Raw genomic sequence first — 26,208 nt, 5'->3', positions numbered from 1 at the left:
TCCTCTGTCTCACCTCTCTTCCATTTCTAAGAATTCTTTTGATTATGTTGGGCATACCTAGATAATCCAGCAAAATCTCCCCATTGTGGTTAGATTAGCAATTTTAATACCATCTATAACCTTAATGTCCCTTGGTCACATACTGTCACGTATTCATAGTTTTTGTGAATTAGAGCATGGATGTATTGAAGAGTCATTATTTTGCCAGCCACATGCATCACATTAATTGAGCTTAAATGTTAAACCAATGTTGCATTCCTGGGATAAATAACACTCAGTGAGCTTGCAGAAAATGTTTCATACATTGTTGATTTCTGTTTGTTCTCCTTTAAAAAGATGTTGCTGTGTGTTTTTCCCCCTTGTTGTGTCATTGATTTATTTTCATATCAGGGTTCTACTGGGTATTATTTTCCTTCATCTAGTGGCTTCCTCCTCCTCTTGCCCTCACTCACCTTCTTCTTGTCCTCTTCCATCATTCTGTAAGACTGGGGCTGGATCTCAAATCACTCTGTAGTCTAGGATAGGCTAGAATCTCTGGTTTTCCTGCCTCTGCCAACAGAGCAATGAGAGTCCACGTGTACACCTCTATTCCAAGCTTTACACTGGGAAGAGCAGACAAAATACTTAGGATTTGCCAAATAACGTACCCCACCCCCATCATCCTGGGCATTTTTTTAGTGGAAGATATCGAGTCTCTGATGAAAATTTAAAATAAGGCAAATATGTGGGTAACCTCAGCATTTGGGAGGTTGAAACAGGAGGTTCGTCACCAGTTTGAGGTCAACTTAGGCTACATAGTGGGTTTCTGGCCTACCTAAGGTATGGAGTGAAACCTTGTTTTAATCCTACAAATAAAGTAAAGCAAATTTATAAAGTAGTTATAGGTCTATTCAGATTTAAATTTTTCTTAAGTTTGTTCTAGCTTTCTGAGGATCATATCATTTCATCTAAATTCCCTCATTCCTTTGAAATAAACTGGTTTTCAGTAAGACATTATAAACATTTAAACTGTAGGCATTAGTAGCAATAGTTTCTCTTCCATTACTCCTCTCTCTTATCTTCTTCATCAGTCTAGCAAGAATTTTGTCAATAATACCACCCTTTCCCTTCAAAAGCCAACTTCTGCTTTCTGAGATGTCCTAATTTTTTGTTTTTTATTTCATTTATTACTGGTGGGGTACTATCCTGATTGTTTGGGTTTTTAAACTGTATTCAGTTTCTTTCTTTCTCTCTTTCTTTCTCCCTTTCTTTCTTTCTTTCCTTTCTTTCTTTCTTTCTTTCTTTCTTTCTTTCTTTCTTTCTTTCTTTCTTTCTTTCTTTCTTTCTTTCTTTCTTTCTTTCTTGTTTTTCTGTTTCTTTGTTTTTTGAGACAGGTTTCTCTGTGTAGTTTTGGAGAGGCTGTCCTGGAACTAGCTCTTGTAAACCAGGCTGTTTTCAAACTCACAGAGATCTGCCTGCCTCTGCCTCCCAAGTGCTGGGATTAAAGGCGTGTGCCACCAACGCCCAGCTTGTGTTCAGTTTCTTAAGCTTGAAGTTTATGTTATTGATTCAGATCTTTTATTTTTCTATGAATATTTAAAGTTGTATATTTCCCCTAAGTAGTGCTTTAATTTAATCCCATACATTCATAAAGGTGGTGTCAAATTTATTCATGTAAAATTATTTTGACTAAGGTGGGTGTGGTGGTGACCAACTGTAATCTCAGCATTTTGGAGGCAGAGGCTTGAAGATTTAGAGTTCAAGGTCAGCAGTGGCTACAAAATAAATTAAAGGGCAGTTTGGGCTACATAACTCTGCCTCAAAACAAAAACAAAACAACAACAATAAAACAAAAACATGGATATGTTTGAGACACAGAGGCAGCTGGGTCTCTGTGAGTTTGAGGTCAGTCTGGTCTGAAGAGTGAGTTTCAGGACAGCCAGAGCTACACAGTGATACTTTGTCTAGCTACAAAGTATCTTTGTAAGTCTTGCTTTGACACAAGTGTTATATAGAACTATCTTGTTTAATTTCGCAACATTTGTATATTCTCAGATAAGTTTCTGCTATAAATCTCTGATTTAATTAAAGGCATAATGTACATAATTGACTTGAATCTTCTTCAATTTTATTGTGACTTCTTCCATGGCTCAGTGCATAGTACATCCAGAAAATGTTCTGTATCTAATTTTTTAAATGTGTATTCTGTAATCACTGAGTGGAAAAACAGAAGAGGCCAGGTCAATTTGGTTATAACAGCGATATACAATCTATGCATTCTTGCTTCTTTTCTGTAAGTTACTGGAAGTGGGATATTAAAATGTCCAAGCACTATTTCTGATTCATTTTGTTCTGTCGGGTTTTAGTTCATGTTCTCTGGAGTTTTCCTGTCCAGTACAAGTATCATTACAATTGTTGTATCCCTCTGAAGATGGGGAACCTTTATATACATGGTCCTCTTTGTTTCAGGGACCATTTATTATCTCAAAATCATTTTCGCTTATGTCAACATAGAAAATACCATTCTGACATGGTCAATATGTCCATGAAATAGATATGTGTTTCACTAACTGACTCACTTTCAACTTATGATTGTATTTACCCTTGAAGTGTGTGTCTTTTGTAGACAAGACATGTGTGGCGCTAACTTTTGCTTATCTAATCTGATGATTTTGACCTTTCAGGGGGATATTTACATTCCCTCATTTAATATTCTTATTGATAGCTTAAATTTGTGTCTACCATTTTGTTGTATGTTTTTATGTTTCTCCTTGTAATTATGTGCATGTTGCTTCTTATTTGCCCTATGTAGGGTAAACTTTTTACCTGAATAATTGTTATTCCTCTGTTATTTCACTTTTAACCTATTCTTTTCAGTGTCTTCTTAATGCTCTTTCTACTGATTACAATATGTATCTTAACTTATTACAATTTATTTCAATACCATAGTCACTAATTGATAGGATATGAAACTTTTCTCAAACATTCCTTCTTTGCCTCTCTCTCTCCTTGTTGACCATGCTATCGTACACCTTTACAAGCTACATGCATGGCACAGAGCTAGATTTATTGGTTGTACAACCATACGGTTCTGTTCATTTTATATTTCATTTATACTTTCCCTGTTCATCATGATAGGTATTCTCTATCATATTTTTGAATTCATTGATTGACTTGCTCATTTAAATCTTCTGTTGAGGCCCTAGCATGAATTTTTATTTCTATTATTTTCTAATTTCCAGACTCACAGGTCTGGAAATTTTTTGTATATGACTTATATGTCATGTGTCAGATTCTCTATTCTGTGTGTCATTTTCATAAAACTTTCTTTTAATACTTTACAACTTGAATATTCCCTTCACTTTTAAAACGTATTCATGATAGTTGCCTCAAAGATTTCTCTATTCAATTCACCATCTGGGAATATTCAGAAAAAGTTACTGCTACTTGATTTTCCTCATCTCTCTGAGTATAAATCACACCTTATTTTTTGTGTGAATCTCATAACTTTTTGTTGAGTACTGTACTTTTCAAGTACAGCACTTCTGGATCCTGACTCTTCTGCCAGTGGTGACTGATTTTTTAATTTTTTTTTAAAATTTTGCCAGATTGGTTAGTAAGCATGTTAGAATAACTACACCAAATCCTTAAGGGTCATTAGTGGGCCTTTATAGCATAGTTATCAACCAAATATTGGCCAGAGGTTACATTCTAACATGCTGAAGACTCCCTGTGATGGTGGCTTGTGTGCAGGGGAAACTATGAGCTGTTTCCAAGATTTCCCAAGATTTTGATTCTTTCTAGGTTTCCTTAGAACTTCTTTGTAGGCATATGCTGGCTCTGTGACATGGGAGTATGTGTAGATCAGGGGACAATTTGGATTAGTCAGGTCTCTCCTTCTACCATGTGGTTTCAGGTAATTGAACTTAGGTTGTCAGGCTTGGTAGCAAGCATATTTATACTCTTACCCATGTTTCCAACCCTCAAATTTCTTATATCTTATATGTATCTTATTAAACTTCTTATGATATCAAACTTCTTAGCTGTGCACAACAAAGGGCAGTCACTAGGTTTGCCATATGACCTGTCTATCCAACTTTTGGGTATGCCTCCGAGGAGAATAAACAACATATCAAAGAAACACATACACTTCTCTATCCATTCACAATACAATAGCTACTACATAGAAATAGTTGAGGTGTCCACTAGGCAGATGGATGGTGAAGGCAAATGTGGTATGTATACGCAATGGATATTTATTTAGCTAGAAAAAAATCCTATTGTTTGTGGCAAAATGTATGGAATTGGAGGAAATTATGTTAAATAAAATAAGTCAAACACAGAAAGACAAATGGGGCCCATCCCTTTTCTACATATGACGAAACTCTATTAGACAAGCGAGTTCATTGGGTGTGTTGTGGCATGCTTGCAATGCCAGCACTCAGAGGTCAGCATCAGTAGGATCGCCCAAAGTTTGAGGTCAGGTAAGTGACATCGTAAATTCTAGATGAGCTAGGGCTATACTGTGAGAACCTAGCTAAACAAAACAAAACAACACACAAAAGGTTCAACCAAAGATCCGACCATAGAAAAAGTGCAGAATCATGATTAGAAACTAGAAAGGGTGGGGAGTAGGGAGACAGTGGGATATTATATAAAGGGCAAAAGAGAATAGTTAGGCAGGGTTGTTGACTTTTAGATTCTTATTGTTTTCTACTCACATCCCCCTTTCACCTGAGAAGTTCTTATTAAACTCCAGGTATATAAAATAAATATGCAAATAAAGTATTTGTTGATAATAAGCCATAAAGACATCTATTTAAAAACAATTCTTTGTTATTCTCTTAGTGACTATTCTTACTGCTGTGACCACATACTTGTCAAGGCTAATTTAAGGTTTATTTTGGTTCCTGATTTGAAGACATGCAGTCCATTATAGTGGGGTTAGATGGGTGGTGATGCCACTGGTCAAATTTCATTCCCACTCTGGAAACAGAAACATAGAATCCCTTTTTATTTAGTCTGAGATCCCAGTCTGGGATGTATGTTCCCTCCTCAGTTAAAATGCTCTGGAAACATACTCACACCAAGAAACATGATGCCTAGGTCATTCCAAATCCAGCTAAGCAGAGAAGGAAGAGTAATCTCACACATGTACATAAACTTTTTACTAATTTTTTAAACATGAAAGCAAATTTACCAGCTAATTAGATGGATGTACTTGTTCATTTTTTTGTAAAGAATTAAATCTTGGCAGGCTATAGAGCATATTCAATATTTTTCAGATTTGATTAATATTTTGAATTTATAATCAGCAATACTAAGAATGCTGCTTTGCATAAATATATATTACAATTTTGCAGAAGCCTGCTGAAGACTATTGGAAACTCGGTCTTAATCCCAAGCCAAAATTCACTTAATTTTTTTAATGAAACTCAAGCCAGCAAACCAAGCAGCAATTTGTAAAATTAAACACTCTAATATAATAATCCAAATATATGCTAATTTTACACATACTGAGTAATGATAAGCTAAAAGTATTAAAGTTTGTTTTCTGTAATTATGAGAAAAAGTAAACAATAAATGCAAAAAACTTTATGTGTACAATACAATAAAAACAATATAATTGGGTCAGTGAGAAGGCTCAGTGATTAGAAGTGCTTGCTGTATAAGCCTGACCATCTGAATTTAATCCCTGGAACACTTGTAAAGATGGGAGAGAAAATGAACTCTCCAAAATTGTCCTCTGCCCTCCCACTGATTACAAGCATGTGGTCCAACCAAGTATCACATCATGTGGTCCATACATATATATGTACAAACACACTAATAACAAAGTTAAAATGCACTTCAAAAGAACACTCCAGGGTCAACAAGATAGCTCAGCAGGTAAGGGCTCTTGCGGCTCCATCTGAAGACTTGAATTTGATTTTCAGGACCCACATTGTAGAAGGGGGAAATAGGTCCCCACAAGTTGTACCCCAACCTCCACAAGTGAGCCACAGCACATACTTGCCCTCTCCCATCAACAAATAACCGTCATGAAAAGAATTAAACAGTACAGTTCACGATATATAGTAGGTGCTTCATGCAGTGCTTGTTAGCACTGTGCAAAAGGACAGTGTTCAGAACCAAGGGACAGTAGTGCAATATAACATGAGTGGTAAAGTTTCCACAACTCCAACATTTATTGACATGATCCCTTGTGGTGTCATGACCCTCACTTTGTGAAACTGTGTTCTATAGCACAGAAGGACGAATATTTTACAATGATGTATTAAATATTTTATGATGAACGAGGTGAACTGAGTTTGAAGGTTTCTGACACAAAACAATAAGACTATGGGAAGCAGTATACAATGTATTCATATATTGAAACATCACACAGAGAATACTGTACATAACATGTATAGTTATTACATTAATTAAAATATTTTGTGTGAAAATATTCATATGTAAAAAAATAGGGTTTGGGATATGGCTCAGTGGTAGAACAACTGACTAGTGTGTTCAATGACCTAGGTTCCATGTTCAGTACCAGAGAATAATAATAGACTAAGTCAAATATGCTGCAGTGGAAGACAACAGTAGAAAGACTGAAGCTCAAGTCACGCTTGCTCTTTGCCTGTTTCCCAACCCTTCAGTTCTTCTAGAGACATGGCAAATTCAATTCAGTATAAAAGGACACACACACACACACACACACACACACACACACACACACACACACACACACACACGTGCACGCACGCACGCACGCACCAGTGTGCCACCTACCTGGAGAAGTAGAAAGATTGAAGGAGCACAGAGCATTGGTACCCTTCTATAAGATTCTGTGACAGAAATGTAACTAATACAACCACCATGCCCAAACCAAAATGAATGGGTTTGATGTAGCCAGGAAAAAAGCTATTTGGATGAGGTACATGAAATAAACAACAGAATGCATGCTAAAAACTTCTCCAAAGTCAGGATAGTCTGTTAAATGCACACAAAAGTACTAAGAGAGAATGCTTTCAAGAAAACTGGCACCTAAACATAGAATCCTAAAAGTAACCGACCTTAATCCCACAGGAATAAGCTTCTAATGATGAGATGCCAAGAAGTGGCACAATTTTGGCCACTGTTCTTAACTTGAGTTGTTCTAGAAGCGTGGCAGACCACTAGGGGTATTAAGTAAGAAATCGGTTGTGTGGTGCGTTGTTGTTGTTGTTGAAGTCTTGTTTCTTTTAAAACAATATTCATAAGCTCTATGTTGACAGATGAATTCTACCCAGTTTGCCTCTCTCCTGTGCTCCTCTTCCAGTGGCCTGCCCAGCTCTCCCCTCCACCTCCCTGCATGTGAAGAGACTAATTAAGAACAGACTGGCTCATGTTTCCAAGGGTGAGCTCAACTTTGGACTTTTACTCTAAAGCAGAAGTGAGTTTTCTTTATAAGGGTTTCCTGTTTTGGATCACTATTTATTCCCCCAAATTTGACGTAAAAACCGAAGGGATAAAGTCTAGATGGAAAAAAGAAAGGGAAAGAGGTAAATAACTCTTTACTGATTATTTAAACTTCAGCCCCAAAAGATCCCGTATCAATAGTACTTATTTTCTCGGCATTCACCTCTTCAGGGAACATTTCTGGAGTTGCCTACTCCAGAACTTTATCAGTGCTCTTCACAAACCTGTGAGTGGAATCACCTCCTTACTGTAGCAGCAGGGACATCTGTGGCTTGAGGAACTAAAGTAACCAGGTGACTTTGCTGGTTCAGATTCAAAATAGACTTTTTAGTCACCAGAACTGCTGCTCTTGCTACCAGTCTTGCAGCTGCCTTGCCAGTGGCAGTTGTTGTGGAGACTGTGCTGTGAGCTGTCAAAATATTAACAGAGGTATGCATTCTTGTCCATCAGAGGGCATTTCATTGGTCTAATTTTACCAGCCTATTTATTTAGTGACATAGAAGAAGTTGGCTCAGTATAGACAACGGGTGGTGCATTTGGCTCCTCGCCTAATCCGCCTCAATGTACTTTTGAAGATGCCACTCTCCAAAGCCACTGTTTTACTTACCGAGGAAGTACTGGGAGATTTCCCACACATGTCAGGAGAGAAGAAAACAAGAGGCTTGCTATTGTCATTATTGTTTAACATCTCACTGGGACATTGGCCAAACCAATTAGACAAAGGAAAAAAATGTTACAAAAATTAGAAAAGAAGAGATCAAACATTTCTACTTAAAATAATAGAATTTCACTACACCTGAGAATACATGAGTCAAATGAAGAAATACTACAAAACCCTGATATAAAATAAATAAGCAAATTGAATTCCTTTCTTATATGTAAACAGCTATTAATCAGAACATACAATGGCAGAGAAGATGACCATCTCACAAAACAAGCAAAATGATGATATACATATGTATGATTTATACCAAATATGTAAAGCCTACATGAGAAATATTTTTAATTTTATTTTTAATTAAAATGATATACCATTCCCCTCCTTCTTACCCTCCTAAGTATGCCCTCAGATCATGACCTATTTTTCTTAAAAAATAATCAACATTTAAAAATAAATGTACAACTATAACCTGCTGAATCTGCCTACTTGTATGTATGTGTTTTTAGGACTGACCACTTGGTACTGTGTCACATCCTTGGAGAAGACTAAGTATTTGCTCTTCTTTATTTGTAAACATATGTATTAGACACAATAAGATTTTAAGAAAGAAGGAAATAAATTAAGACCTGAACCATAGGCTGGCAAGATGGTTCAGTAGGTAAAGACTTGGTGACCTGAGTTAGATTCCCTACAGTGGAAGGAGACGACTGACTGCTGGAATTTGTTCTCTGAGCTCAGCATGTGTGCTCATATAACACAACAATAAATATAAAAACACCATTTAAACAGTAGGCCTGAACAAACAAAGAACATACCCTGCCAGTCATTATCACCAAATATCAATTATCCTTAAGCAAAATCGTAATTCTAACATAATATACAATATTTGTTGCCCAAAACTGGATAAGGCTATGGTGTACAGAAAAAAAAATAAGCAAACAGGAATAAAACAGGAGAATTGTATAAAAGAATGTAAGAAAGCATGTCATAACCTCACTAGATATTAAAACATACTTTAGAGCATCAAAAACTAAACTGTCATATTTGTGAATGTATGGAAGAGAATAAAAGCTTCAAATGAACCAAAGTACATATGTTTGTATTTTCTAAATGCAGCTTCCCAAATCAATAGAAGTAGAAATAAATCATGGGATTAATAATGTCTGAAAAGCTGGCTAGTCATTTGTGAAAAGATTAAGTTGAATAAGCCCCTCACATAATATATCAGGACAAAATCCAAATAGATCAAAGATTTAAGTTAAAAGAAAACCATTTAATTACTATACTGGCTGGTTTTGTGTGTCAGCTTGACATAAGCTAGAGTTGTCGGAGAGGAAGGAGTCTCAGTTAAGGAAATGCCTCTGTGAGTTCCAGCTGTAAGGCATGTTCTCAAGTAGTGATTTATGGGGGAGGGCCCATGGTAGGTGGTGCCATCCCTGAGCTACTGGTCCTGGAGTCTATATGAAAGTAGGCTGAGTAAGCCATGGGAAGCAAGCACCCCTCCATGGCCTCTGCATCAGCTCCTGTCTCCAGGATCCTGGCCTGTTTGAGTCTTTGTCTTGCTTCAGTGATGAAGAGCAATGTTGAAGAGTAAGCCAAATAGACCCCTTCCTTCCCCAACTTGTTTTTTGATGATGGTGTTTTGTTGCAGCAATGGAAACCCTAACTAAGAAATTACCAAAATCAAACTTTGAGGCAAATAAAGTGATTTAAACTATTACACACAATCCAGGGGCTAGGGCCAGTAAAATGGCTCTTTGCATAAAAGCGATTGTCACCCAACCTGATGACTGGAGTGTGATCTCCAGCATCTGAATCCACATGGTGGAAAGAGAGAACTGACTCCCATTACTGGTCCTCTGACCTCCACACCCTCACCATAGTTCTCTTTGTATCTCTTATACACACATGCACGCACATACACACACACACCAAATAAAACATAATAAAATCCAGAGACTATTTTTAAAATAATTGAGAAATTTAATTGTACAAAATAAAAAGTTTCCCATGAAACACACAATATAAGCAAAATTAATAGATGGAGGCCATATAGATGAAAATTTTTGTAATTAATATCAATGACATATGAGTAATGTTTGTGATTTTATTTATTTATGTACTTATTGGTTTGTTTGTTTTCTCATTTATTTATTTTGTTGTGCTAGGAATCACACCCAGAAGTTCACATATGCTAGACAGGCACTTTATAACTGGGCTACACATTGTTTAACTTAAAAAACAAATGTTCCAGCCGGGCAGTGGTGGCGCACGCCTTTAATCCCAGCACTCGGGAGGCAGAGGCAGGAGGATCTCTGTGAGTTCGAGGCCGGGCTGGACTGATAGACTCCAAAACAATACAAAGAAACCCTGTCTCGTAAAAAAAAAAAAAAAAAAAAAAAACCAAATGTTCCTAAATGTGAAGGAGGAAAGATAATAAAGTTATTTCAAAGGCCCACACTCCTAAATGGAATTAACGTGCACTAAACATTTTAATGTGAATTAATTGAAGTCTGGGATTATGCTGAGATTTTTTTGTCACATTCCAGTCTGAACATTTTTGTCCAGACTGTGTAAAACCTATGGCACTCTCTTCCATTGCTTTGAGGACTGCAAATCATACAAGCACTGTATTATTTGCTGCACTTCAGAACGAAGTACTCTAGACTGGGTGATATAAATAACAGAAATTCATTTTCTTATAATATCAGAAGTGGAAGTCTGAGCTCAAGGTTTTTACAGGATTTCAGAGATGATGTCGCAAGGCTTCTAGGTGTCCATGTCCTCTTCTCATGCTTTGAAATTCTCAGTGTATTTCTGTTCTCATCTGGATCAGAACTCACTTCAATAACCTTGCTTGAACTTAGTGACTCTTTACATTCTCTTTCAGCTCAACCCCATCCCCAAATTTCTGGAATGATTGACTTTTTGGGTGACAATTCAGACAACAGTCCTTAGGAAAGGAAACCTAGAAATGATGAGTGAAATTAACGTGGCATTACTTTTGATCAGCAACCCCACTTCTGGAGACCTGTTAGAGAGACAGACCTATAGTCACGTAAAATAACATGTATGGCGGTATTTATTTCAGCCCTGTTGCAGCAGAAAGAAAGATTTCAGAGCAATCGAGTACACAGTGGTTTGTCTACACAATTCCAAACGCCACTGTGGAAAGAAAGGAGGAAGCTGTAGGCACTGCCGACGGAGATCTATGGACTGTGAGGTAGGAAAGGCGAGGGGCGAACAGCATAATAGCCTGCTGTCTACATAGAAAAATACATTTGGGTTAGCTTGCATGGTATTTGTAGAAACAATGAATGTAAAACAACTGCAAGAAAAGGGATGGAGCGATTTGATTATTGTTAGGGATATGTAGCGTTGGATGAAGCAGGCAGGGGTAGAAACGAAGCTTTGTGTATTTTCTTGGCTGTATGATTTTCATTTCTAAGTTAGGGACATTCAAAGCAATTGAAAGCACATATGTGACATATATGGATAAAGGATATCTAAGGATAAGGGTATCAGCTTTCATTTGTAAATCAGGTGAATTCAAAATAATCAAGAGAATATTATTTTTAAAGTGTAAAGCAGAGCTAACGTAGCTTCTCAGCTCAGCCAATGGAATCTCTAGATTCTGAGAATGGCTATTCTCAGCTTCTCCAAGTTTCATCAAGTGTTTCCAAATCGCTCTTTTGAAGAAAAGAGGACCACAATTACTTCCTCGCTGTTTTCTTTTTCTTTACAGAAAGGCAGCGTGTTTAAAGTCCAGTTGGATTTCACGTGGACCAAAGAGAAGACTGCCCGGATGCTATTGATCCCCAGCACTCAGCAGTGCAAACGCCCTTGGGTGTGCTTTACTTCAAGCAAATAGAAGTGGGCCCCGCTGAAAGTAGGGATGCCTGGCTGGGGGTGGGGGGACCCAAGTGCTCAGCATCCAGCTGGGAGTGAGATTCCTGGAGAAAGCCCCCTTCCTGTCACAGCACCCACAGCATTCTGATTCTGCTCGCAGCTCAACCGCCTCGCTGAGGATGCTTCATTTAAAAGTGCAGTTTTTGGATGATTCCCAGAAGATTTTTGTGGTTGATGTAAGTGGAAATCACGTCGCTATTATTCCTTTATTATTCATTCAATAATGGACATTTGTGGACAGCCCATTAGCCAGGGATGTTATGTCTTCTTTAGAACCGAATGAAGGACTGTGGTTTTTAGATTTGGAAAATAAGTCTGTATTTAATGTCACGATGTGGCTCATGTTTTCCCATTAACCTTTCTTCTAGAACATGCTCTCTTTTCTCAAGGGACATTGAAAACAGATTTGAAAAATATGCTAAATATTTGTGAAAAGGCAGCAACTTAGTTCTACTAACCAATAAAGCATTATTGTTCATTGAAATATTTATCTGTTAGTCTGAGGTGGGTTCTGAGGGAAATGAGAGGGGAAAGCTGCCTTCCTTCTCTGAGGAAAACCTATGGGTTATGGGGGACAGAGTTACAGTTCTAAAGAGAACTTCAGGAAGCAATGACACGAATGAAGGAGAAAAATAGGATAAGTGGCGATTTAGTTTGGTTTAATACTTAGAGTTCAGAGTTCTTAATATAATTTCTAGCTACAGGATGATTGCATACAATTATACCTCATCTCTTCGACAAACAACAAATCTAGTTCTCAAGCTCTAGCATCCTAAGATCCGTGCAATTTGATGTCAGGATTTTTATTTGAGCACTTTGAAAAGGTCTACTTTTCTTTTTATTGGAAGCCAAAGTGTTGTTTCCTGTGATATTTACATAAGCTACTAACAAGGAACAAACAGTTCATTTTCCATGAAATTCATACAAGGACGTTGTGTGCTTTTTTTCCTTTTACACATATACTGACAACGACTCTAAGCTCAGCCGTGATGCATGGTGTGAGGGCATCCCATTTTTCCAGTGAAGATTTCATTTTGATTTGAATCGTGTTATGTTGGTGATGACTTTCTGACTTCAGCTACTATTTTGCTGTCTCTTCCTTTCAGTTTTCTGTGCAAAAGGCATTTCTAGTTCCACGCACCTGAATAATTTGTTTTGTAGCAAATGGATTCCATTAGAGTTATGGGGCACTTCCTATTCTTTCTTGGAAGTATATTTGAGGGGTGGAAAATGTCTTTTGAGTAATTTGTCCATTTGCAAGCTGGTGGTGGACTGGTACAGTGCTCCAGAACCCAAATTACTGAGCTGTATTCTAAGGATATTGCTTTAGGCTAAGTTTTTAATAGATACTTCAGGCGTCTCAAAGAGAAATCCTTGACAAAAAGTGACAGAAGAGTTTTATGAATGTGAAGTTCTAATTCAGAGCCAATTATATGGGGAGTGGGGAGAACGGCTGTGTAGCTGCACAGAATTCACCTCCCTAGGAGCCAATTCCAGCAGCTTGAAGCCAGCTCGGTTTGGCTTCAAGTCAGATTGTCTCTTTCCAGCTGCAACACATTGTGTTCTTGGAAAGATAATGGGGGAGATTTGATACCCAGCAATTCAGGTGTCAAAGCATCCGAACCCTTTTGCTCTGTGGAAGGCTGCACCATGCATAGCGGTCATGGTGCCTTCCTGAGTGGGAACAGCAGCTTTCTTGTGAGGGAACAGAATATGACTTAGCATCTGGACATCTAACACGACAGTGTTTCCTTACTAACAGTATGCACAGTGATGACGGTGGCAGCGGTGGTGGTGGTGATTAGAGCAAGGTTGCTGGCTAGCTTATGTACTATCACAACATAGTATATAAATACAGAGTGGGGTTTTGAATTTGGATCCCCCAATTCTTTCCTTTTGCAACTGGATTCAGAAAATTCATCTGTCAGTAGTTGTCTAGGCCTGAAACATTGCTCACAAACATTATTTTGTATTGTTCCTATAGGATATATAATTTAGCACACAGTGAACATCCGTGGCTTTTGTAAACCATTAGCAGGTCTTTCTTTCCTTATCCATGGAAGAAGATGTATGCAGCAAGATGGTCCCTGGAAATCAGGGGTGCCATAATGAAAGATTGTTCACTAATTGTGATGCATATGAGCAACAGAAGTAGCAAAATCCTATGGCCTCCAAAGTGCTGGGATTAGGGGTCATCATCAGCTACATGTTGAGTTTGAGGCCAGTCTGACTCAAAGCCACAAACAGAAAAGCAACTTGAAAAAAGGTCTCCTATATTAGCAATTTTTAAATATGTTAAAGCAATGCATGGAATTAAAATGAAGTATATTCATAGCTGAGGAAAGCCATGTGATAGGGTTTCTGATAACAAATTGAAGTCTGAAGAGGTTTGGATCTTTTCCAGGGAAGATTGTCCTTTAAAGATAACATTCAAGAAAATAATTCATTGCACAAGCTATAACAGTGGCCAAGTAGGCATCTGGTTCAATTATATAGCAAGTATAGCAGGACAAATATAAAAAAGGACATATTATCAGATAGAATAATGTAATCCAAAAAAGGTTAATAAAAATTCAAAAACATTTATCCAAACTCTAGTGGCATTATCTTTATCATATTCTCAATACTCAAGATCCATCTCAGGCCTGGAGATTGAGAAGCCCGATTTGTTAACACTCCCCAAGAACTGAAATCAAAGACTGGTTATAAATCCTCAATGCCAAGGTCACCATTTACAGTGAGATTATGTACACTAGAATCTTCTAATTAAACACTGAGAAGGTCAAATGATGTCAGAAAGTCAGGTCTGAGGAATTTGATATGCAGCTCTAATATTTAACAGGTTGCTAAGGCATCTGTAGTGACCAAAGCCCTATTATTGACACTTATTAATACTCATTCATTAATGTGGCTATTTAGCTAAAATTATTATTGAGGATCTTGGAAGTTCAAGTCCTGTTCTGTGCACGACTGACTCTACCACAGAGCTAGATAAAGTTCTTTGAAGCAGGGGTACTAACTTGGCCTGAGCGACTCCTTTTCCCATTGTTGAATTGTTGATGTGATTAGTGTGAATTTGTCCTGTTCTTTCTTTAGCTTGTTAATCCCTTTAGTTAGATTATTAGGAAAAACATCTGACTCCAGAGGCATCCTGTTTGTTTGATGTTTCTTTGCTCTAAGGCAATGTGTGTTGATTTTACAGATGCAGCGACTGAAAATATTAGTCAGCCGTTTCCACTGTGATTTTACAAGAGTGTTGAGGGAGTGTGGGCAAGGCAGAGAACTTTAGCACTGTCAGAATGTGCCTGCTAAGGTACGATTCTAGGAGAAACACAGAGTGAGAATCTCATCCTGTTTCTCAAGTCCCCATATATATTTCATAAAACTGATCATTGTCAACTTCTGGCATCAACATTAGGTCTGCTGTTAACATCCTTTGAATGACGAGAGTAATGTCATATGGTTCAAAAAGTGATTACAAGTTTTAGTGTAAATTTGGTTTTGCTTCTTCAACGAAGAACCAGAAAAAAGAAGAAAGAAAGGGTATGACTAATGATAAACTTTCCTGGGCTGTGACAATAGAGGTTTGGTTTTGACGCTGACTCCGATCCCCAATATACTTCCCATATACATACCAGCAGGAGAGATGGGTGTCTCTGTAGTACAACTTCCTTATAACTGGAGCTGTTTGCTCCATTTAGGTTTAGATGGAGAGCTTTAGAAAACAACTATCCTATCACCACAATCGGTCTGACCTCTACACACTCCCTTCCTCAGCTGCATTCTTGTCTTCATTGAAGCTATTGTTTCTGGATTTTCTAAACCACATTTCAGTTGATAGTTTCTAGACATTAAAGTCCAAACAAGAGGTTGAAATACCTCTGCTTTTACGTTTATCTGATTGCTAGGTGATCTTGCAGGCCATCCAGTGATTTCACAGTAAGAGAACATAGTGAATCAGCTCATCTGATACCCTGGGGAGCCCACAACAAAGGCCACTAGGTCTCATTTGCTAATGAAGACAAAGGGTAGGCTGTGTCTAGACTGAGCATTATCTAAGGCAAATGGAAAAGCAAAGAACTGCCCAGTGATTTTTTTTTAAAAATCAGTAGTGGAATTTACTTTACAAATACTTGTCTAGGGGTTTCTTTTTCCATTTGTAGTGATGAGGGAACTTTTGCAAATTGCTCAATAGTGAATTGGACAAGCTCTTATCCCACATTACAAGTCCATGTTTTTCCAACTTCAGTGACAGGGATTGCTCTGTTATAATAAAATGCACCTGGATTTTAGGCTACAAAACCGGTAATCTTAGGCCAGTCACGTATCCTCTTTGATCTTCAGTTGTTGTGAGGAGTAACGTAAATGTGATAATGTTTATCTGAAGTCTGATAAGCTGGGATAAACTGGAATCTGCACTTACAAGCCGTGGGGCCTTGAGGAGCTTATCTGAGTCTCAGCTGACTCACAACTGCCAAAAGCTAGACTAAAAAACACCAGGAAATTTTCCCTCAGAGAATAAGCTATTTAGGTTGTTGAGTAGGAGGACACTGAAAGCAAAAAGTGGGAGCGAGAAGGAAGGGCAATGGTGATATTTGCGAAAGAAAATATGAAGATTGATATGTAAAAGAGAACAGAATATGGTCTTTTCACAGAAGGAAAGGGACGGTTTGATAGGTGGAGTGGAAAGGAAGACAGGGATTGGCTGACAAATCAAGGTTCAATAGTGATTACATTGTTCAGGCAATATAGTCTACCTGTGATGAGTCTGAGCTATCTTCTGAAGGTGATGGAGAATTGTGCTAGTACCTACTTAGTTTATTAACTTATCTGTTCCGTTTCTCAACTGATATTTAATAAAAGATGTGTTCTAAGTACCTGAGATAGCAGGTGGAAACTGGGTGGTAACATCAAGTTTACTAGCGCCAATTTTACATGGTCTAAGCACTTTCTAAGAAATATAAGCCCAAACATCAGTATTCTAGCCTGATACAGACTGAAGGAGTTAACAACATCTAATCTTGAAATAAGCCAGACTGGTTGGTCAATTGATTATTTCAAACTGAAATCACTAGAGGACATGTAACTTCGGGAAGGGCCATTTGGCCTGTGTTTTCTACATGCAGCAAGTCATAATGATCATTCAGAAGGGATGGCCTTCACATACCAAAGCTGGGAAATGGCCTTGGTCACAAGAGACTGGTCATTAAGGCTTCAGTGACCTTGAGTAAACAAACTCCTTGATGTAACCCTTATCTTCCAATTGTGACCACATCCACTGCCATGTATCTCTACATGCTTGGTGCTCGGATTTACTACCCTAGTCCAGATACCAAGAGCTTCTTTGTTCTTTGTCTAAATAGTGTAAGTATTCTGTGCTTTGATCATTTCTTCAGAATTCACTGTTGTGAAGATTTCCATATACATGTAAAATTAACAAATAACATATTCCGTAGGTAACCAGTTAGTGTATCGATGGGGTTTCTGTAACCAGCCAAAGGGCCCACACAAGAAATGAGAGAGGTAGAGGGTTCCCACACCTCTTTTCCTCTCTCTTGTAAAGTGTGAATTTAGCCAGTGCTGATTTCAGACAAGAAAGAGTCCAGATACAAGAAATGCTAAGGAGGCAGAACTTCTAGAACCATTTTGTGACTCCTGTTTGGACATGGAAGGAAAGTGAGAAGGGATCGTGTGAGAGGGAGTGCAAGTAATCTTCGTGTTTCTAGCTGACAACACAGAGTGAGTAGAGTACACTAGGGGGGACAACAGTAATTTTTCCATTTGGATTTATTGATGGAGTTGTGGAATGAAATGTATCTAGTCTTAGCTCTTACAGGCTTGAGCGGGACTTCAAGAAAGTCACATTTCCTGTGTTCTTAACGGTCAGAGGGAAATAGTCACAGCGCCTACCTTGGGAGACCAATGGGAAAGTAAATGGGATAGCAAATGCAAGGTTCCTGGCCCAGAGCAGGAACTCAAAGCTTGTTTCCCTCCCACTCACTGCTCATAGAACTGCCATTTCTACCCTTTACAGAGCAACAGACAGTCTTCTGCCCCCAGGTTGGAATTTGTTTTCAGAGTCTTTAAACTTGTCAATCATAGTAATGCTAACCCAGTCAATAATAGCAACAATATTGCTGAATAATCATCAGAGTGTTGATCAACAGTATTGTTTAGACATGTTCACACAAATCTAGTATAGTTCTATAACCTCTCTGTGACTCAAGTTTTGTCTCATCTATAAAAAGGAATATTGTTAGTCGCCACTCTACAGAGTTGTTACAAATTAACATATGTAAATAAGCAGAGTCAGTAAGTCTACATTGAGGCCCATGGATGTGACTCTGAGTGTAATTTATCATTACATTTTACTTATTGCTTTTGTTTGTGTTGTATGTGTGTGGATGCGGATGTGCCATGATACATGTTTAGTGGTCAGCCAATAACAAGAGAGGATCATTTCTCTCTTTCTACCATATGGGTCCTGGAGATTGAACTCAGGTCATCAGGCTTGGTGGCAAGCGTTTTTACCCAATGAGCATTTCACTGACCCATCCAAATTCAAATATTGAACAGACATCCTGAGACTTATGTTCCAGCAACAACAGCCCAAGCTGTTGGGGTCAGAAATATCAAGTTCCTTTCCATTCCATTCATATGGGCATGAAAATGGGTGCACAGGGAGTTTAAGCTTCTCAAGACCCCACTGCTGCTTAATAGGTGAACCAGGCCTCAGGTCATAGACTCTTGACCTTCAGACTCTCGGCTGCTCTGTGTATTTAGGCAGGAGACTTTCTCTGGAATTGCACTGCGAGCAGTGAAGTTTCCCAAGTATTCAGGAATTTGTAATTTGCCCTGTAGATCTGTGTAGACTTCCCTCAAAATCAAAGTTTTACAGAGAGAAAAACAGACAGACAGGAGCAGCTCACTACCTCCCCCACTTGTACAAAGAAGGCCAAAGGAAGGAACTTGGAAGGTTAGGTTACAGAAAATCAGCCAGGAATCCAAAGCCCCAGCCTAGCCAATATTAGCAGTGTCTTTGCCAGGGATTTATTTGTCATTACAGGGGGCCAATGCTACCCAGTGAACACTTTTGTTTGAACTGAGTTTTCTCTGTCCCTCACAGCCTAAGGTTTGTTGATTCGGAAAATAAATTGAACTGAAAAAAAGAAAGAAAACGCTTGTGCTCTGTCTGTCAGGCAGCCAGCGGGCCAAGTGTGGTTTGGGCCCTGCTCATCCCACCACCACCCCGCCCCCCTCAACTGGAGGCCCTTTATCTACTGTCACCTGGTTGCCAGGCTGCTTTCCTGCCAGAGTTCAGAGGAGAGGCCTGGCCTGCAGCCCCCCTTTCGGCCCCTCCCCAGCCTCCTCACTCTCCACAGCTGGAAGGAGGAGGGAACCAGTCCCAAGAAGATCTGAAGGGAGCTTTGTGGGGAGAGGACAGGCTTTGGAGTCGGGTGGTGATGGTGAGATGTTTCTTCAAGTCTGCACTCGTGTGAACCTCAATAAAGAGTTTCAGCTAGCTGAGGCCTTGCCACCCCCTCGGCTTTCATCACAGCACAGGGCCCCTGCCTGCTGTTCCTGCCAGCCTGGTGCTGAGGAGTCCTAGCTGAGGTCCCCACTCTTCACCAGGCACTCTTAAAAACAAGCAAGATTCCCGTCGGTTCCATACTCATTTCTCTCTTCTCCAGGAACACAGGAACAGCAGTCCTGTGTTTGCAACATTGTCTGACCTGTCAGGAACACAACTACATCACAGTCTTAAAAACTTAGTTTTAATCTATGCTTTAAGACAGTGAAGCTGACACCTACAAAATGACAAAGAAAAATTTCAAAGTGACTGAGGGGAGTCCAATGTCTTGGGGGTCAAAGGGGTATGGCTCTGGGGGCAGAACTAACTAGGGGTAACAGGAGTGGCTCAGCTATTTCCTATAAGGGCCTGCTGAAGCCTGCTAGCCAAGTGTCAGAGAGCAGTGCTAGCCTTTGTGATACTTGCTGTCACTCAACAGTTTTGTGCCTGACTGACAGAGCTGGAAAACATTTGGTTAGAGCATTTCTACCACTGAGAGATCTGGCCTTCAGAGTTCATCTGTACCCCAGGTGGTAGAGAGTACAAAGTTGGTCCACAGGTCATTAGGACAAAGCACTCCTGATAAGATCTGCTGAAGACTGCAACACTGAGGAGAACGGGAAGGTGACAGGCATTTGAGGAGAACTTCTGCAGCCTGTGAAACCACCTAGTGCACAGTTTCGCTGTTTTAAGAAACAGCGGCTGTGTAAAGCTCAAGCCGTCACCCCTGCCCCCAATGCCACCAGAGTCTTTTGCAGGCCACTTTTCTTTATTCCCTCTTTTCCTCTCTCCCCAACTTCCTCCTTGTCTTCTGGGTCCAAGGTGTGGGGTCAGAAAATGGATTTTGTCTAGAGTGAGCTGACCCCAGGCCCTGGAAGCATTTAGGCATGGCGCCTCAGTGCTAATCGTAGAGCTTAGCTGTCTTAAACAAGCAGCCCTTTGTCCTCAGAGATTCCTTTTACGATGATGAGATGAGGTTCACCTTTCACAGCAGACTTAGGGAAGGACAAAGGTTCTCCAGAGCTCCACACTCAGGATGTTTTAAGTGATTGAAAAGTCTCCTCACCAAGTTACTGTCAACTGCCTTCAAGGCTAAGAGATACCAGTTTGTCACCTACTGATGTTACTGGTGTTCCCACATATTTCACACAGTTGTTAGTAAGTTTGGAAGACAGGTACAGATTGCACTGCTTCATCCATTTGTCATTCATTTCACAAACACTTAGGAGTCCTTACTAGTTCCATGCACCACAGAGGCAGGGAAGGAGTTCACAGCCTAGTGTAAGAATTCCAAATGCACATAGTGTAGAGTCTGCACAAGACATTTACCATAATAGGCTTTGCCCTGGCACCGTGGAGGTGGTCACATGGGGCTTTATAAAGGAAGCTATATCTGAACTGAGCCCTACATGACCAGTGCTAATTATTTTGGCATGTGCTGGGGAATTGGGGGCTGAGGGAGCAGAGTTGAAGATGGTCTAGAGACAAAAGAGGAAGCAAGGGTAAGCACATGGGGTGGATGGACATCAGGCTGACTAGATCTGAATGATGAGGGAAGAGTGCCAAGAGAGGGGTTGGAATTTTGACAGTGGAGACAGTAGAGAGGATCAAAGACCAAAAGGGGGGGTCATAGGAAGAAATTAAAGTTGAGCAAGGTTACATATGAGCCCAAGGTCATACAACTATATGTAAAGACAAGCAAGGAGCTAAAGACAATGTACTGACTGCAGTTTGGACTCAGAAAATCCGGTCACTGTTTCACAATGAGCAAAGTCACTCACTATCATGACTCCTTTTGGCCACTTGTATTTGGAGCTCAGCATTTGCAAATGTATTTTAAAATGTGTCAATTTTATTTAGCTCTGTGTCTCAAGCAATGCTAAAACAACCAATAACAACAACAACCCACACTGTCCTAAATTAGCTGAGGAAATTGAATTTCTGGAAATATGTGTCCTAAGGGCACAGTTAAGGCTGTGTATATAGATGTGTGTACTTCTTTCTGTGCAAAGATATTTATCTTCATTTTGTTTGCAATCACTAAGAGGACAAGACAGCTTACATGGCATTCGGGATGCAGTACTTAGCTTTTTAAAAATTTGTTGCTGAAGAGCTAGGTGACATACTTTGAGAATTCTTTAAAAATCTTTACTATAAGGTCCTTAGACTGCCTGACTCTGATGAAATTATAAGTGCATAATTTATTTTTTTCTGTTTACTTTTTTCCTCATTTCTTTTTGAGACAGGGTCTAATCTACCCCATGTTATCTTTAAGTTCAATGAACTCTCTATAAAGCTGAGACTGGTCTTGAACTCTTGATGCGTGTGCCTTCACATGCCAAATGCTGAGACTCCAGATGTATATCAGCATACCCAGTTCATTCCAGATTTATTTGTTTATCCTTTTCTTCAGGTAATAACTTACTGTATTTCCAGGGATGATCTGGCATCCTTAGACTCAGGTGAGCCCCCTAAGTAGTTGGAACTCCCTAAATATTTGAGACTAAAAGCATGTACCATCATGCATCATCATGCCTGATACCCTGATTTTTTAATAAGCACATATTGCTTTGGAATAAGGCCAAAAACCAGAACCAAAACAAGGGAAACTTCATTTAAAAAAGCTGTCCCAGTGATAAATATGTGAGGTAATGCATATGTTAATTAGCTCAGATTAATCATTCCATAGTGTATACATATTTTAAATGTCATGCTGTGCATGATAAATATGTGTAATTTTTACCTGTTCATTTGCAAATAATAAATTTAAAACTGTTGCACTATGAAGTCCTTTTGTGCATAAGCTTCACAAAAGGATTTCTTCCTAAAGGGGTAAAGTTGCATATAGCAAAGTCATGTATCCTGCAGACATTACAGGAACGTGGCTCTAAATATTTACCCATTGCCCACAGTAACCCCGGGACTCTTTTCCAACCTAAATTATAATGCTAATGGCTAGTGTGTATTAAAGAATGTTGATTGTGTTCCAGGTATTAGGCTAGGAATTCTACACATTTTCCCTAATGAAATCCACAATGAAATAGGTGCTAGCTACTTAATAGATGAGCAACCAGGAGGGGTGCAAAAGCAACATGTTCAAGGTTGCAGACTAGTCATGCCTCTAACTCCAGCTGCTTGGGAGGCTAAGGAAGAAATATCACAAGTTCAAGATCTGCTTGGAAACATAGACACAGTTCAAGGCCAGATTAGGTAAATTAGCAAGATCTTGCCTAAAAGTCAAATCTAAAAAGTGCTGAGAATGTAGCTCAATGGTAGAGTGTAAAGCCCTGTGTTCAATTCCTAGTACTAAAATGTCTCTATCTAGTTACACAGTAGAAACAAGATTTCGATGGGGTGGCATGGGCAAAGATCCTCTAAGTTTGATCACTTTACCCATTCTTTAAGGCCTGTGTTTTTAGAGCCACTATGTGGGAGTTAGCTGTCACGGGTGTAGGAAACGATGGTACAGATAATGGTAGGGGAAATTAGCTTGAGGAAGCAGTCTTCTGTGGATGCTTAGAGAGCTTTCACAGGACAGATGAACAACGAAAACAGTTCAGAGGCATTGCAAAGGTGTGTGGCATCTGAGCATAACGCAGGGACACAAAGAAAGATGCTTTTGCTTAGGGCGGGAGGCGGAGTCTTTGTGAGTAAGATTAAGTCCAGACAGAGTGAGGTCTGTTAATTCTGTGAAGGCAAAGTATGTATGTTCTTAACCGGGGACATAGAAGATGTTCAAGAAATACGAATCTATGAGAGAATTTTATTCATGTTCTCAACTGCTAGGTAACTGCTCCCAGCTCAGATGACTTAGTTAGCAGACCAAATACCAGTTTGTTGATTTTAGAAGGCAAAATCTTTAGGCAGGAAGGATGAAGCACACATATTTACATAGTAGAGTATCAATTTTTTCTATGCAGATGTGTAACTGTATGATTTCAGTAAGGCTTCACTGACTCTTTGAAATGGAGATAACCAGAAATGATAAGCACCCTGCCTCAGGCTCTTGCAGAGAACAACAAAGAAGAGAGGTCAATTGGACTCTAATAATCCACAAAGGCCCCTGAAGTCTTTGTAGGGATGTACCAGGAACACATTTCTGCATTTGAAACAACATGGAGTAGCTAATGTCAAATTTAACATTCAGAGGAGAATATCTTTGGCTTTGATTTATAAACAGCAGTGAGTTAGCTTAACTAGATCCTTCTACAGAAATAATTCCACCTAAGCAATCAAAAGAGAAAGGTATTGGGAAGCTAAATTTGAAGACCTGAAGGGTAGCATCTATTGGGATCAAGTTTCCCACTGAACATTACTCATAACTTAGACATTCTTCTCAGCTTCCCCCCGGTGTCACGTTTTGCAAGTCAAATCATGCTTTCTCTTTCTCATGCATGCGATTTTTTGACATGTAGTATTTAAAGGAAATACAGGAATTAAAAATGCCCTGAACATGACTGTGCCTGCTTGCACCCAGGTATGACAAGAAAATTCTAGACAGCAACTTTGAGTTCTGACACACACCCTCACAGTAGAGTGTCCGTATCGAAATGATGAGGTGGGAAATGGCAAAGGTCAGCTGTTATGGAGCCGAACTCAGGCTGAGAAGAATGTGTTACCCCTGGGCTCTGGTTGTGGAGTCTGGACTACTTCAAGACTCTCAAGCATGAGTCAGTGTCAGGACTCGGGTGTTTACTTGGCAGTTTAGGCTACAAGGAAAGGAGCAGAAAGTTGCAGGCAGGCCCTGGAATGAGATTAGACCTCTGTGGCCCAGGTTTAGCAGATCTTTATAAAGCACCTACTGTGTGCACACCATATGCAACATCAAGTTAAGAGGCAAGTGGAGCTAACTGGATCCCAAGCAGCTGCTACATTCGGCCCAAGCCAGGGCCGAACAGCCAGCAAACCCATAGGAAGAGACTAGATGCACTGTGCTTAGAAACTCAAGTGCAGGAGTTGGAGGGCAAAGGAGTGAACGGACAGGCCTTAAATGACTCCTGTGAGTGTGGTACTTGGAAAGGGTCCAAGTGAGATGGAGGCAGGGGCTTCCTGCTCCGGGGTAGAACTGCCCCCTTAGCTTGGTTCTCAGTTGTCAACAAGCAAACACACCTGGCTAATGAAAGGGTGTTGAAAGAATAATGGAACGAGACATGTTGTCCCAAAAAGAGAGTGATAGTTCATCTGATCTGTCATTGTGTCACCCAGAATCCCCTGAAGGGAATTTTCTTAGTTAAAAGAATTTCATATTCGGTTTCCAGAAATGGTAGAAACTAAGCTAATTACAAAAATATATACAAACTTTTGATCATCGAAAAGAAAAAAGTAAATTTCAACCATGAATCCTTCACCCAGATTTCACTACTTTTACTGACGAGAGCAAAGGAGGAAAATTGTGAGCTCAAGGTCAGCCTGGATTCTTTCTCCAAAGACCACACATTCTCTGCCCCCCTTCACCATTTCATAGACACACAGACAGAGAGACAGAGACAGAGAATAGAGGAAAGAGGGGGTGATTTTCCTTAGCACCCCTAAAATGTTAGGGATGGGTTTCTGTTGGAATTCACAGCCTGTCAAAACAACATGGTTTTCGCTCAGCTCAAAGTCCGGCTGGGCTGTTCAGCTAAATCGAGCAAAGTTGATTCCAGGAGGGAAGAGACCGGAATCAGGGCCAGAATGAAGAAGGATGTCACTGAAAAGGAGAGGCACCAGGGTAGTAAGCAGAAGAAGAGAAAGGAGAATCAACAATTCAGGAGCACAAAGATGAGAAAGGATAGTGACAAAGGATGATGGTGTCAGACTGAATATGAAGAGGAGCTCAGAGGAATGACATTCCGGTGTTGGGATGTGGGGACAGCTCAGTAGCCGGGCCCAATCAGGAGACCCTGCTTGTTTCTTTCTTGTCTTTCATAAGCTTAGCTGTTAGTTTTCCCTCTGTATATTACAGCAGTTTGGTGGCCAGACCTGAGCGCATTACCAGAGGCCAGAAGTCCTGGGTTCCATTCCTAGGTGGGCTGCTCACTTTCTGATAGCCCCAGGCAAGTGTCTTCCTTTGGCTGGATCTCGGCTTCCACCCTCTCAGAATGAGGCTTTGGAATGAGGACTTTCGAATGCCTTCTGTGGTATCCTGTTGTACCTCATCACTTGACAGAGAACTGATTTCAAGTCTAGAGGAAAACGCCAACAACCATTTGGAACCTGATTGTGCCTCATGCACACTGCATGGATTTAGTGCTAAGCACTTCATGGAAACAAACAATTATAATTGTTTTAATTGCCCAGAGTAGCTAGTAATTTCGAGACGACTTGTGAGCTCTGTCTTGAGAATGCTGTTATTACCCTGTCACTTTGCAGCAGTCTTTCTAGTACAAGCATGATAATTTCAATGTCCCAGGAGTGCAGGCATGGCTGCTATTAGGGTGGTAATCTTGTGGGTTGTGTTTTTCCCTTTTTTTATCCTCTTGGTATAAAGGGTGACTGAGTGGTGAGAGTCAGTTTGCAACTAATCTAGCACATTGAATCAGATGCAACCCATCCAGGTCACTGCCAGGCCTCCGTAAAGCCCCAGGCAATGGTACCTTCTCATTCCCATGTAGCTTTCAAAAGGTGTCGGGCAGAAAGTATCACCTATCAGCTACTACACTGT

General features: G+C 39.8%; 1 protein-coding gene across 6 annotated transcripts in view; it reads left to right on the top strand.

Moving 5' to 3' along the window:
• The first annotated feature begins 11,289 nt into the window (after nt 1-11,289).
• Nucleotides 11,290-26,208, top strand: part of Frmd7 (FERM domain containing 7) — a 47,607-nt gene continuing 32,688 nt past the window's right edge. For 2 of the 6 annotated variants that reach the window (XM_040744619.1, XM_040744617.1), the window contains exon 1: nt 11,776-12,171. In XM_040744619.1, the coding sequence (XP_040600553.1) occupies nt 12,115-12,171 (57 nt within the window). In that variant the 5' untranslated portion in view covers nt 11,776-12,114. Of the gene's footprint in view, nt 11,310-11,773; nt 12,172-26,208 lie in introns of those variants that run through there. The other 4 variants (XM_040744615.1, XM_040744616.1, XR_005876861.1 and 1 more) reach the window with 4 other exon arrangements.

Source organism: Mesocricetus auratus, unplaced genomic scaffold, assembly GCF_017639785.1.
Source record: "Mesocricetus auratus isolate SY011 unplaced genomic scaffold, BCM_Maur_2.0 Super-Scaffold_100003, whole genome shotgun sequence".
NCBI classification, from domain to species: Eukaryota; Metazoa; Chordata; class Mammalia; order Rodentia; family Cricetidae; genus Mesocricetus; species Mesocricetus auratus.
This window is presented reverse-complemented; position numbering and strand designations above follow the sequence as displayed.